Source organism: Grammomys surdaster, unplaced genomic scaffold (genome assembly GCF_004785775.1).
Source record: "Grammomys surdaster isolate TR1022 unplaced genomic scaffold, NIH_TR_1.0 125789, whole genome shotgun sequence".
NCBI lineage: Eukaryota > Metazoa > Chordata > Mammalia > Rodentia > Muridae > Grammomys > Grammomys surdaster.
In genome coordinates, this window is record NW_021620620.1 from 2,767,918 (window position 1) to 2,781,780 (window position 13,863).

The following is a 13,863-nucleotide window of genomic DNA, read 5'->3' on the forward strand; positions in this document are numbered from 1 at the left end:
TGTGTGTCTGTGTATATGTGTCTGTATGTGTGTCTGTGTATGTCTGTATGTGTCTGTGTATGTGTGTCTGTATGTGTATCTGTATGTGTGTGTCTGTGTCTGTGTGTCTGTGTGTCTGTGTGTGTGTCTGTGTGTGTGTCTGTGTGTCTGTCTGTGTATGTGTGTCTGTATGTGTCTGTGTATGTATGTCTGCATGTGTGTGTCTGTGTATGTGTATCTGTATGTGTGTGTCTGTGTATGTGTGTATGTGTGTCTGTGTGTATGTGTCTGTGTGTCTGTATGTGTATGTGTGTCTGTGTATGTGTGTCTGTATGTGTGTGTCTGTGTATGTGTGTCTGTGTATGTGTGTCTGTGTGTCTGTATGTGTCTGTGTGTCTGTATGTGTATGTGTGTCTGTGTGTCTGTATGTGTGTGTGTTGATTCCTTTTGTCTTTTATTTTAGTCTTGTCTCCAAGCAGGTCCTGTCAGAAGCTCACATGCAGGAAGGCTGGCTTGTTTTGCTATGCAGAGAATATTAATTTCTTTCAAGTTCAATTTTCCTTCCTAGGCCCAGGGGATACTATTCACTGTGCAGTGGAAACACTGGGGTCTTCAGGCAGACAGCTTTGGGTTCAGGTCCCACCTCTCTTCTCAACAGTGGCTCCAGGCTGCACTATTCTCTGACAGAAAACAGTCTGGTTGATGGAGGCAGAAAGGAGTGTCTGGGAGGAGCCTGGATTGTTCCCAGTCTCAGAAGAGCAGTCTGAGGGATCTGACTGGATACTTGGGAGAAAAATTAGGTGGCTTAGTCAGGGCCAGGGCTGAAGTCATACCTGGAGCTGTCTCCTGAGGATGCTGCTATCAGTCTGCCACCACCCACTCTGTATCTGGCAGGATGCTGGTGCCTAGACTCTCTGGTCACTTGTTCCAGACTGAGTCTCTACCTAGGGTTTCTCTACCCAACTAAAGTAGAATGTCTCCCCACTACCAGGGAGCTGGGCTTCTAAGATATCAATTTTGAGGTAGAAAAATAATGACAACTCACATTGGCTGGACTTCTGATTAACTGTGATTTTTCATAGATGTAGTATCTATCTCCCCCACTGAGCACTCAGGGAAACTAAGGCCCAGAGAGTGAAGTATGTTGCCTGGAATCATACTAGTAAGAGGAGGCTGGACTGGTCTTCCCACTCAGGCAGGCTGCTGACACTAGAGCTAAGATCATTGCTTCTTAGGAAGTCTCTCCCATAGGCAGCTCAGTTGGAAGTGAATCTCCACCGAGCACAGACACTAGGTGGCCTGAAGAAGAACAAGCTGGGTGTGTGGCGTCAGGCAGGTTTCTGAGCTTCCTGTATCTCAGAGGCCTCCCTGGTGAAGGATGGTGGTTGATTGAAGGATGGTAATGGTGGGGTGACGGTGGCTCATGAGAGAGCACAGAACTTGAATATTCTCCCTGCTGAGCACCCATGGGATCTCTGCCTTCTGCTGTCCCCTAAGCTCTTGGTCCCAGGCCTTAAACTCACTTCTCCAACTACAAATGCCAGAAGTGTCAAGCGAGAAAGGGATGTACAGAACAACCATTGATGCTATGATTACATGGACAATTTTGTATTTTTTGAAGTAACTGCTACATCTGAAAATAGTGCTATATGCTTAGTATGAGAACTAGGAAAAGAGCAAAGTATTAAAAAAGAAAGATAGAAATACCACTAAAATTCTATTACTAAGGATTTCATTTATGTTACCTCTCTCTCTCTCTCTCTCTCTCTCTCTCTTTCTCTCTCTCTTTCTCTCATACACACACACACACACACACACACACACACACACACACACACGAAGCAGGAGAGGAGAAGGGAGGAAGGAACTGGGGAGGGGAGGATATTCCTGGAATTTAGGTGCTTAAGCACTGTAGATAAACATCATACATTTATCTTATAAAAAGAAAATAAAAACCATATCATACAGGTTATCACCAAATCCCCCACCTATGATCTTACATGAAGGTAGGAAGACAAGCCCTGCAATGGTATTTTGTCCTGGACTGCAGAGAGTCTAGATAGGGTCAGTTGAAGGATGCCCCATAGACTCCCTGGATTTTGGTGAGTATAAGTGAGAGTCTTTGATGTGGGGCTGTGTTATCTTTGTGGAGCTTTGCCACTTTATCAGGCCCTGGGCAGTTATACCTTAGCCTTTCCAGATGCCAAGGCTAGACAATACAGGTGCATGGTCCTTCTTTAAAAACATATATCATCTTTAAATTAGTTTATACAGTAGTGGGAACAAGTTATATGTATTCCAGGACACCAGCCAGGGGTCTTGTTCTCACCATCTCTGGGCCCTAGGGCTCTTTCCCTCAGATAAGGTGTCTGAGGGCCACAGGTGGAGGGCAATGTAGACTTTCGTCCTATTACCCACCATTCAGGTGTGGCGGCTGCACACCAGAGCCATGTAGTACATGACAAGGCTTGGAGAGGAAAGAAATGACCACAGGGCTGTGGGGGGATGCATAAGGAAGGGCTCTTAATCTCAGAAGCCAAGAGTTGCATGTCCCCACTGCGTACCAGAAACACACAGATGTTCAGTCACTCCAAACTACAAACTGCATTTGAAAGACCACACAGAGGCAGGCTACTGGCCACCATTGTTATCCTTGAATATTCACAAGAGGACGGTGGACATAGAAAGTCAGACACATTAAACAGAAGGACGCTGATGGGCGGTTCATTAGGGAGATTTTTACTCTAGAGTAGGCTTGTGTGAATATCACATGTATTTTGACTTGTCTACTAAGGGTGGACTTACAGATGAAGCTGTCCTGAGTTAAAGAGAGGCTGTAACATTGGAAAGTGCTGCAAGCATTAAGCACTTCTTTCTTTTGCTTTCTGAAAAGATGACTACTAGAAAAAGCAAACTGTCGCATGTGCCTTACAGCTGTGACTCAATTCCCTCTCCTGAGAGAATTGCTCTTGGACACAGTATGGGGACTGGAGACAGGCAGCTAGGAGGTGTGAGTAGAAGAGAGATGGACTTCAGTCACCCCAGAATAACCACTATGGGGGATGCCTTTGAGATTCCTGAGATTAGCACCCCCTCCCCTGGGTTGCCTGGGGTCTCCTGGGGCAGGATCCCATGCTGGAGGCCCAGTAGTGGCCCAGAGAGCTTGCCACCACAGCTCTGGCTGTGGGGATCCTTGGAGCCCTCAGGCTCTGCCTTACCCCCTCAGGGCCTGCTGGAGTGTCTCCTTGGCTCTGGTAAGGGCCAATTCTGAAGAGACAACTACATTAGGTGTCACACCCACCCCTTCCCAGGAACTGCCATCTGCGGCACCCACAGAGCGAGCTGTGGGGATGGTGATGTAGAGATGGGTGTCATCCACGTGGTAGGTCTGTGGTGGCTGGCAACCTCCACTTGTCACTTCACCAATGATCAGGGCCCGGCCCAGCCTCTTCATGATGTAAGTAAATTCCTCGGCGGCGCCAGCTGTCACACCACTGGTCAGGATGACTACACTCTTCTTGGAGCCATATCGTTCACCTGGAGGACAGAGGCCATTCAGCATGGGGTCAAATCAGCACCCTACCACCTACACTGTCTAGATGCTTCGAGGAGGGCCACAGGTTTAGTTTTGCTCATCTGTGTCAATACATGGGGCACTGTTTCTCCGTGAAACAGGAACAGCTGTTCATATGCCCAATCGCTGCCCTGTGCTGTGTGTGGTCAAATGAAAGGAAGGGTTGGTTTTTCCTGAGGACTGGGCATACAACTATGTCCTGAATAATGGTACCTCCAACTCTGACCTGAGAGTCTTTTTGCTTTGGGCTCCCAGAAGAACATTTATTACTTTATGACTTGGTTGTCATTTGAAATTTTTGAGTAGCTATATTAACAAGTATAAAAGAAAACAGATGAAGTTGACTTTAATCCTGCTTTGATTAAACAATATATCAAAGATAAATTGATTTAAAATGAAATTATTACACTGAAGCATGAGGTTCATCTCCCTGCTTCTCCCTCAGCCTCCCCTTCCTTTCTCTCATTTCCACAGTAGGCTTTCTAAATCTTTGTGGAGTTTACAGTGATAACACAGCTCAATAAGAATCATTCACATTTAAGGTCTTAGAGGCCAAAGGCAGCTAGTGGGTCCTGTATTGGATGCCAATCAAAGAATCAAAGTAATGGAATCTTTAAATCTGAGGCTATTCTAACCTGGTTTTAAGTATTTGTTTACATTTAGAATTCCCCGGATTCTGCTTATTCTGATTTTTTTCTTTTTACAATTTTCAATGTTATTGGATAAATCCTGGAAGCCAAGGTAGAAAAATGCTTATGTATTGAGTAAATGTGGAAATGAAAGTGGCCAGATGCCTCTAGTCAGAGGTACCCTATTGACCCAGTGGCCAATTTCCCAGTGGCCACCTAGGCATGGGAACACGGGGTCCACCAGAGTCCTTGGTTCTGTGTTCTGGGCAGAGGGAGGGAGGCCATCCCCCAAGAAATAAGGCTTTGAGAGTTAGGGGTCTATGGAGCTTAGGTTGCCTCTGATACTTTGGATGTGCTCCAGCCCAGGCAAGCAAAGGAGAGTCTGTTAGCATCTGGACATTTCTCCAGGCAATTGTGATGAGCAAGCTACTGCCGAGAGTTCAAACAAGATGAGCTCTAAAAGCACCCGTTTGATTAGCAAGGTGAGGGGTCGTCCTGGATCTGTATTTTTTCTAAAGGCTGCTAGCAGTCAAGATGGGAGTGGGCATGCAAGTATCAGGCAAAGTAACCTTTGACTCTTGGATCTTTCACTTACTAGCTGAGTGACTCCAGGCAAGATCGCCTAGCCATCTGACTCCCACTTTTCTTCTCTAGACATGTGCTTTTAGATACTGAAGGTTCTTCCAGCACTGTGTCCAGTGGACCAGAATAGGGACCTTATGCTCTGTTATTGCTATTTTTATATACACTCACGCTGTTTTTCTCTGATTTACTAGAGATAACAGGGAGAAGAAGGCTTCATGTACCTGTGAGCTGAGTGTGTGTCCAAAGTTCACTGACTGAGTCATTGGGCCGGTTGTAGATCTTGTCCAGCAGAATGGGCGGTGCCTCATCAAAGAAATAGGAGCACAGGGCTGAGATGGAGGAGGTGGGGCCACCAATGTTGAACCTAAGGGAAGCAGAACCAATGACTCTCAGGGGGTCTGAGCTCACAGAGAGACATTCAGTGCCCCCCTCCCCACTTGGCTCTTTGTCCTGTGAAGAAGGGTTCTAATCTCAGGGTACCTCAGCACTGTGTACTCTTCAGAACTCCACAGGAGACATGATCCAAAGGATTCCACAGAGTCTTAGCCTCTTGAGACTAAATGAGTCAGATGCTTTCAGAAAATACTAGCTGGGTATGGTGGCTCACACCTTTAATCCTAGCACTTGTGATGCAGAGGATGATGGATTTCTGAGAGTTCAAGGCCAGCATGGTCTACATTGTGAGTTCCAGGTCATCTGGGACTACATAATGAGACACTATCTCGAAACAATGACAGTAACAAAAGAAAGAATTAAAAAATGAAAAGAGGAGAAAATAAAATACCGAACCTGGGTCCTGATTCTATATACTAATGTATTGAAGGCTCTGACAAGTCCTGTAAGTGGGGATTTGTCAGTATTGCTTTCCCATGTATCAACCATGGACTGCTCTTCTGTGTTCATACTGCCTATGAATAGAATACAGACTCCATCAAGTGTAGTAACACAAGTTACTAGTGACGCTTGGGGTGGTAGTAAACTCAAGATTATGGAGGTACACTGGGAGGGAGAAAGCCTACACTCAACCTTGTATTGCCCTTGCCTCTCTATCTGGTGCTGGCAAGTATCAAGACATTCTTATAGCTGTTGGCCATGCACCATCGGGGCCCTTGACCTCGGCATCTGACTCCCAACCCCAGGGACAGAAGAGTCTAAGCCAGGTATTCTGGTAGGGCTTCCCTTTGAAAAATGTGAGTGATACATTCAATTAAAAGGATGATAGGCCTGGTGGTGTCTCTGGTGTTTGTTAAAGTGTCTAAGGAATAAAGTGATCAGCTAAGGTTTTTGGTCAACTGTAAAACCTGGCCAAGGGAAATAATCTCCCAGAGAGGGATGTCAGCCACATCACGATTTGGAGCCACCTAGTGATTGTTAAGAGTCATGCAAGAGATGTAATTATAGCAGGCCTGGGTGCTTAGATGGGTGGATACTTGGGCCTTTCTCTTGCAGCAGAGAGTGGAAAAGGTTTCCATGGGAGAGAAACAGCCTGACCTTTCTCATACTCATGGATGGTGTTCGGGACATATCCACAAATAGACCTGGGATTGGAGGGAGGCCTGAAGACTCTTCTGCATGAAAGGAGTAGGAGTGGTGAAAGGGGTCTATGACAGAAACTCACCACATATAAAGTGTTTGTTTGTTTTTTAAGCAGAGGGATGTGAATGAGCAAATACATCCAATAATCATTTTGCTAATGCAAAGCTTTCTTATTATGATAGCATCTGTTCATTTCCAAATTATCCCGGGGCTCTGGCTTTGTGATACCCAGAGGATGGCTGTCTTGGGGGGAGTGTGATTTTGCAGAAGTGCAACCACAGTGGAAGGCTGACCACCAGGGCTATAGAGTGTACAATTTCCCTTGCAGCTACTGCCATAGGGCTGCCATAGGGCTGGCGTGGGGCTGAGGATCAGCAGGTTTATGTTTCCTGTCCCTGCCCTCTCCTCCATTTGACTTATTTTGTCAGGCAAACAGATGTGGGATAACTCTTCACCTCAGACACACATTGGGAGGATCATCAGGGGAGATTAAAAAGCTACCAGTTCTTAGGTCCCATAGGCCAATAAGATTTGAACCTCTGGGCTAGCTGGCCAGATCCCTGACAGGTAGGTTGCCTGGTTCCTTTCAGCTCCTTGATTGTTTCATGGGGTCTTTCCCTCTGTTTTGGCCCATAGCTCTGACTGTCCTCAGGCAGTCCAGCCCACTGACCTCATGTCGATGATCAGAGCATCAGTGTGTACAATCTTCTTCCAGATGTGTTCTACCAGCAGCTCAGAGACCTGGGTAAGCAGCTCACAGTCCCCAAACATGTCGAATCTCAAGTAGCCAATGTTGTCCTCAAATACATTTGTGTGGAAGGAAAACTTGATCAGGTCTTCAAAGACTTCTGGGGAGGGAATCTGGAAGAGTGGGAAGCCAAGCAGTGCCCAGAAGTGGAACCATATGGGGCGGAATCATAGACTACCAAGGAAATGGGAAGGAATTAGTGGTGTCTGGGAGGGTAGCATGTGGGTGATGGGGCTGGGGTGGGAACCAAGGGTTGTGTATGAGTCAGCTGATCAGAGACATAATGGCAGCAAATGTTCAGGTCTGCCGACCCCTCCTTTGGTGTCTGGAGATGAAAGGCCCAGGTACAGTGTCTTTCTGATGCTTGTAACCTCACTAGACACTTCTCAGTGTCCCTGGACCCATCTTCTCCTCTGCTGGGTTAGGGAGGGGCCTTGCCCTGGGATAAGCAATTTATAGCCTCATCACAGTGGCAGCCACCTTGTACAGAAGACACTGTTACTTTCATCTTTCCTGAACAATCTGGAAGCGCAAAGTGGCTAACTTGTTGGAGGCCCTCACAGAAAGGAACAGGCGAAATCCAGACAAGGAATCCACTCTTTTGCTCCATAGTCCTGGCTATTCTGGAAAAAATAAACATGTGAAATTTGAAAATTTTGAGTCCTGGAAGCCCAGTACAACTCCCCTAATAAGACTCTACTTCTTCTCTCCCTAGTGCTGCTTAGGTAGAGTGGGCCTCCATGAATCCTGTCCACTTTGCCCTTGGTCAGATCATTTCCCTTCCCACATCCTCCCAGCTCACTGCACCTGAGGGTGTCCCTGGCACTCCGCTGCTGGATTTCAAGGACTGCAGTGACCTTGCTCCACATTTCCCATCAAGCTGAGCCTCAGATCAGACACTCACAGCCTCAACTCAGCCAGGATGCATGCTGTGCATTGTTCTGAACGAAGATGACAAGCTGGCTCCAAACTGAGGCCTTTGGGCTGTGCCTTAGCACTCAGCCACTCCAGGACCTGTGTCCAGTCTGCATAGTTTGCTTCTAAGGGCACAGCGGATCCAGGTAATTTAAGCTTCATATTCCCAGGGAAGGAAAATCTCACGTTGGAGCCTCAGAAAACTTGATGACTCCCTTCCCCAGTATGGATAGTGGGGACTCATGGAAATTCTTGCCTTCTGTCTGGCTGAGATGAAAGACTTTCCATTGCAAGTTTTCACAATAGATCTGTTGAGAATTCTACAGAGCTGCTCAGGGACCATGGAGCCAGAGAGTGGAGAGACAGTGGGGCGAAAGTGAAGAAAGGACATGGCTAGTGAAAACAGAAGCCGAGAAGTAAGCCTTGCATTGTGCATATATCCACACACATGTCAACATCTGGACAACTTGCTCACAGGATTGGGCCAGGGTAAGTCTCTCTTGTACCTTACCTGCATGGGCACGATTCCAGGAATTCGGTCTTTGGCATCCTCTGGGATGTGTGCTGTCTTCAGATGTGGGTCCCCAGAGAGCATTTGCAGGTCTGCCCCCAGCATCTCAGCCAAGGCCCCTTCCGAAGTCACCCTTGCATATCGGCTCTGCAGACCACTTAGCTTGGCAGCCATCTTGGCCCCCAACTCAGGGGATGCATAGTTGTCAGCCACTAGTTTCCCAGCAGTCTGCAGGACTGTGGGCACCTTGGCACGCAGGGCCACTATGTCCTGGGCTGTGGAAAGGGCCTCACTCATGGGCACAGTGATGTCGGGTTCCACACCAGCCAAGTCCCAGGCCTCACCAGTGATGGCACTCAGGGCCATCTGAGTAGGCATAGAGGCATATAAGGGGCTGTTGCCCACCTGGTAGATGCCCACAGAGAGTGCCCCTCCAGCTGTGGGCTCTCCTATAATGGTGGCCCGCTGTAGGTCCTGCATAGTATGAGCAAAGGCCTCAGCTGCAGAGCCACTGGTGTGGCTCATAAGGACGTAGAGGTCCTTGTGGGATCCATAGCGCTGCCCAGCAACCAGCGGCAGGGTCCATATCTCTGTGATCCTAGATGTCGCCCTGTCATAAACAGAGTAGAGGTGCTGGCGGGGCTCCGCCTCAAAAAAATAGGAGCAAAGTAGAGGAACAGCAGAAGAGTAGCTTCCAGGGTTGTAGCGAAGGTCAACAATCAGCGCAGCCGTGTCCACCAGCCTCTGCCACACCAGCCGCACTAGCTGTGGCCCGATGGCCTTTACCGTCTCTAGCTCAGCCATGGCGTCAAAACGCAAGTAGCCCAGCTCGCCTGGTAGCACATCTGTTTTGAACAGAGCCTCTATGAGATAGGAAAGTTCCTCTGGGGAGGGAACAGCAGGGGGCGGCAGGGGGACCTCCTCCGCCACCAGCTCACCAGGGCTATGGAACACCAGTAGACGGTGGTCCTCAGATACCTCCTGAAGGTCAGCAGTGAGCTGCGAAGCCAGTGACTCCAAGTCCACAGCGGTGCGGTAGGCTCCTTGGGCCAGCTTAGATTGCAAGAGAGCCCTGGCCTGCTCTGCGATCTCTGGCCGAGCATAGTGAGCCTCCAGCAGGCGACCTGTGCCCTCTACCAAGGCACCCAGACTGCGATGGAAGTCCAGCACCTCCTGAGCTCTCTCTAAGGCCTCCTCAGCCAGCACGATGGCATCAGGCACCACCCCACCCCCCAGCCAGGCCTCGCCATGGTTGTCAATAAAAGTGACCACAGGTACCGTGAGCGCCAGGTCACCCTCCGGAGAGTCCAGCAATGGCACTGTGCAGGTGTGGAGCAGGCTCCCTGCGGTGATTTCACCAACTAGTGTGGCCCAGCCTAGTGACTGCATGAGGAAGGCAAACTCTTCAGCAGCCGTGGCAGTTCTGTGGCTAGTAAGCAGGTACACCCCACGCTGGTTCCCATATCGTTGGCCCAGCAGCTCCTTGTGGCTGAAGTGCTCCTGGGTGATGTTGGTGCGGCGGTCATAGGTGGTGAAGAGGCGTACAGGCCCAGCCTCAGAACCCTGGAAGTAGGACAGCACCAGAGGCACAGCAGAGGATGGACCCCCAGGATTGTGACGCAGGTCCATGATGAGGTGCTCTGTGTCCTGAAGGGGCTCCCACACTTGCTGCAGCACATAAGGGCCCAGTGTCTTCAGCACAGAGGCGTCTGCAAATCTGTCGAAGCGCAGGTAGCCCACATTGCCTGGCAGCACGGACACTTGAAACACAGACTCCACTAGGGCCCTCCGGGCATCTTCTTCCTTGGGCACCTCAGGGGTGGCTGCTGGGGGGTCATTAGGCCCAGTCTCAGGTCTTGAGGAGGTTTCTCTGGGCCCAGTGACTCTCACCAGGAGTCTGGGATCCTCCGACACTGCCTGCAAGCCAGCATTGAGCTTTGTCACCAAGTCCTCTTCAGAGACCACGGCTGAGTAGTCCATGCTAGCCAGGTGGTGCAGCAGGCCCGGCACTCGGTCCACTAATGTGTAATAGTCCTGTAGGGCTTCCTGAAGTCGGAGAACAACTCCTGGCAGGGCACGACGCAGGGTGAGGATGGCCAGGGCCTTTTCTAGGGCTTGCTCTGCAGGTGTCCCCACACAGGGCAGCACTCCACTGCCTTCCCAAGTCTGGCCACCTCCACCTAAGGGTCCCAGGGACCTGGACACAGGCACTGTGAGGAAGAAGTTGGACTGACCTATTCTTAGCTTCTGGAGGTCCAGGGCACCACCCTCAGTCCGCTCACCCACCACGATGGCCCTGCGCATCTGCTTGAGGATGTAGGCGATGTCCTCAGCCACTCCCCCAGTATGTCCACTGGTAAGGATCACCACATCCTTGTCAGCACTGTATCTCTCTCCTAGGACCTTGGGCAAGGTCCAGATCTCTGTGGTGGTGTTGGAGGGACGATCATAGATGGTATCTACGTGCATGACAGTGTTTCCAGGGTGCAAGTAGGAGATGACATAAGGGATGCCCGAGACTTGGCCGCCAGCACAGTGTCGGAGATCTAGCACCAGGGAGGATGTGCCCATGAGCTGCTCCCACACATGGCTCACTAAGAACTCCTCAAGCTCACTCAGTACCTCCTGGCCAGGGAGGTCATCCACTCGTAGGTAGCCTACGTTGCCCTCAAGAACCTCATGACGGATGTTCTTCTGTATCTGGGCCAGCAGTTCTTCCCAGGTGAGGTTGGTGAGCGCTGGTGCTTGCTGGGGAGCCTCGAGGGTGCTGGGCTCATAAGAGATGAAGAGACGTGGGTCATTCAAAGAACTCTGCACTCCAGCTGTCAGCACATGGGCCAGCGTCTGAGGATCTGAGATGCCCAGAATCTCATGACTCTTCATAGCCTGCTCAATGGCTGCTTGCATTCCCATCAGGTTCTCAGGGAAGCAGTAGTTATCCAGGAGGACCTTGGCCATATCCAGTACCAGGCTTGGCTGGAAGAGGTGCATGGGACCAGCCAGAACACAGAGCAGTGTGGACAAAACCAGGACCCATTCTCTCATCATTGGGATCCCTGGAGCCCTGGCTCCTGGGTCAGACTGTGTACAAGACTGTGGTCCTGCTCCTGCCGTTGCCTTTCTCCGTTGCCCTTCTTAGCAGGCAGACAGAAGGTCTGAGGCTCAACGTGGGAGTTAGATGTGAGGCTTCCAGATCTGGTAAGCCTTTAATCCTGTCTAATTCAAGCGCATGAGCCAGGGGACTCTGAAGAAGAGGCCAGGGTGGTTTGACCCCGAAGGAACATTGCATCTCATCTTGCTGGGCCATGCCTGCATAGAATAACACAAATAATTGTGTTTAGTGTGAGTTCCTGCCACATGCTAGGCCCTGTGATATGCTTTCTACGCTCACAGTTTTTTACTAAAGCCCTGCAAATGAGAATTGTTAATTTACAAATACATGTCATTTTCCCACTGATGATGTGGGTGACCCATGATTCTGGAATTAGGCAGATATAGTTGGAGGTCTGATTCTGCTACTGTTTATTCATAGGCTTGGGAAAGTATCTGATTTATTCTATAGACCGAGTTATTGGGTAGATTAAATATGAACGCTTTCACAAAGCGTTGCAGTGTCTGGAAATTATGATGAAAGCTCTATAATGAGTATCATATATATTTTATTGCCAGGGAGTGAAGTAGATAGTTCAACCTGCCACCTCAGATGGGGACAGGTGACAGATGAGACTGAGAAGGCTGAGTCTAGGGCCACTGTCAGCCTCAGGGATCGAAACTTGTTCCTATACTCTGATTATGCTTCTAGGTACAATATAGGCTGTCTGACAACTTTACAACAAGATCAATGAAAGGTCTGGACATCAGTAAAGGGTGTGACAGCTGAGAGGGACTTGAGATTAATAGTTTCACATCAGATAAGACTAAGTGATCTAGGGGGCCTCATTCTGTTTGTAAATGGAGACCCCTGTCAGTTAGGGGCTCAGCTTCAGCCCAGTGCTCCCTGTGAGAAGTGAGCGGCTCTCCGTGGTCCTAAGTCACACAAAGAATACCGCTCATTCTCATACCTGCAGAATCACAGGTGGGAGCCGGTCCCAGGTGCATTTGCTGTATTCTATCCTTTTCTCATGAAAGTGATGTGGACTTTTTCTCACTTCTGACCGGCTCTGGGGATCAAAGAACACTCACCATGGAGCCCGCACTTAGAACTGCTTTGTCTAGGCAGCCTCTGAGTGGGCACTTCTCCATTTAGCAGATATCCTATGGTCAGCCTGTAGAGGGCGTTGTATAGACAGGGAATAGTAGCTGGTGCGGCCACTTCCGGTTCCCACCTTCTGGCTTCTTGAGTTCTATCCAGACCACATGGCTGGGCTTGGTGAATAGCAGATAGAGTCCCACAAGACAGCCAGAGAAGGTGGTCTTCAGGGTGGAGATGAGAGAGCTTACTTTGTAAGCTGGAAACGCACAAGTCAATTTCTGGAAATCATTATCTGAAGATGTTTACCAAGTGGTTTATGAAGGCCAAAGAGGTCAATTAGCTAAAACAAACATATTTTTAGCTCATTAGGATTTGTTTAATACCCAAGTGACATATGGTCTCATCACCCCACTGTTTGCAGCCAATGGAAACCAGGCAGACTTACTGTCAGAATCAGCCTGGGGTGGCACACCACAGACACGAGGCCTCTCTGGAGTGACTGAGCCTTTTCAACCTCCACATGGGAAAACTCAACTCCAAGCTTGCAGTCAGAGTTCCTCTGTGAGCATGTATCTGTCACTGCTGAAGCCAGCCAAGCTCTGGACAGCAAGAGGGTAAAGACTACCAGGAAAAATGCTGTATTTGTATTTGTTTTTGTTTGTTTTGTTTTTGGTAACATGTACCACAAAGATGTCTTCCAAGAATACGAGATAGAAAGGTCCTCATGTATACAAATGCAGAGCTGTCCAGCATGGGCTGCAAAATGACCTAGAAACCTTACCACTGCCTAGGGAATGTGATACCTTGATTAGGTGACATGGGGTCTGGATTATGGACAGAGGTACATGCGTTAATACGTTTGTCTGTACACCATCCATCTGTCCTTATTTTGATGTGTGTCCTTCTCAGTTCTGCATTATCGTGTCAAAATGCCTGACATAAGCAAGTTAAAGGAGTTAAGTCAAGTATCGGTTCACGGCTTCAGAGCATTCAGCTGGCTCCATTGCTTTTAGGCCTGGGTCAGAGTGTGCTAGAGCAAAGGTGCTCATCCCATAGTGGTATGAGAGATGGGAGGGACAGAGAGAGAGGGAGGGGGCTGAATGAGAGAGGAGGGAGAGACAAAGGGAAAGGGAAGAGAGGGAGCCAGGAGAGAGAGAGAGAGAGAGAGAGAGAGAGAGAGAGAGAGAGAGAGAG

The 13,863-nt window shown here is 49.1% G+C and overlaps 1 protein-coding gene across 1 annotated transcript; it reads right to left on the minus strand.

The window, feature by feature from the left end:
* Positions 1-3,193: 3,193 nt before the first annotated feature.
* Positions 3,194-11,581, minus strand: Rbp3 (retinol binding protein 3). Its single transcript, XM_028789145.1, has 4 exons — positions 8,478-11,581; positions 6,974-7,164; positions 4,989-5,131; positions 3,194-3,516 (listed from the first exon to the last, which is right to left on the minus strand). The coding sequence occupies exons 1-4, from the start codon at positions 11,523-11,525 to the stop codon at positions 3,194-3,196; spliced, it is 3,705 nt and encodes a 1,234-aa protein (XP_028644978.1). The 5' UTR covers positions 11,526-11,581.
* Between the last annotated feature and the right edge of the window lie 2,282 nt (positions 11,582-13,863).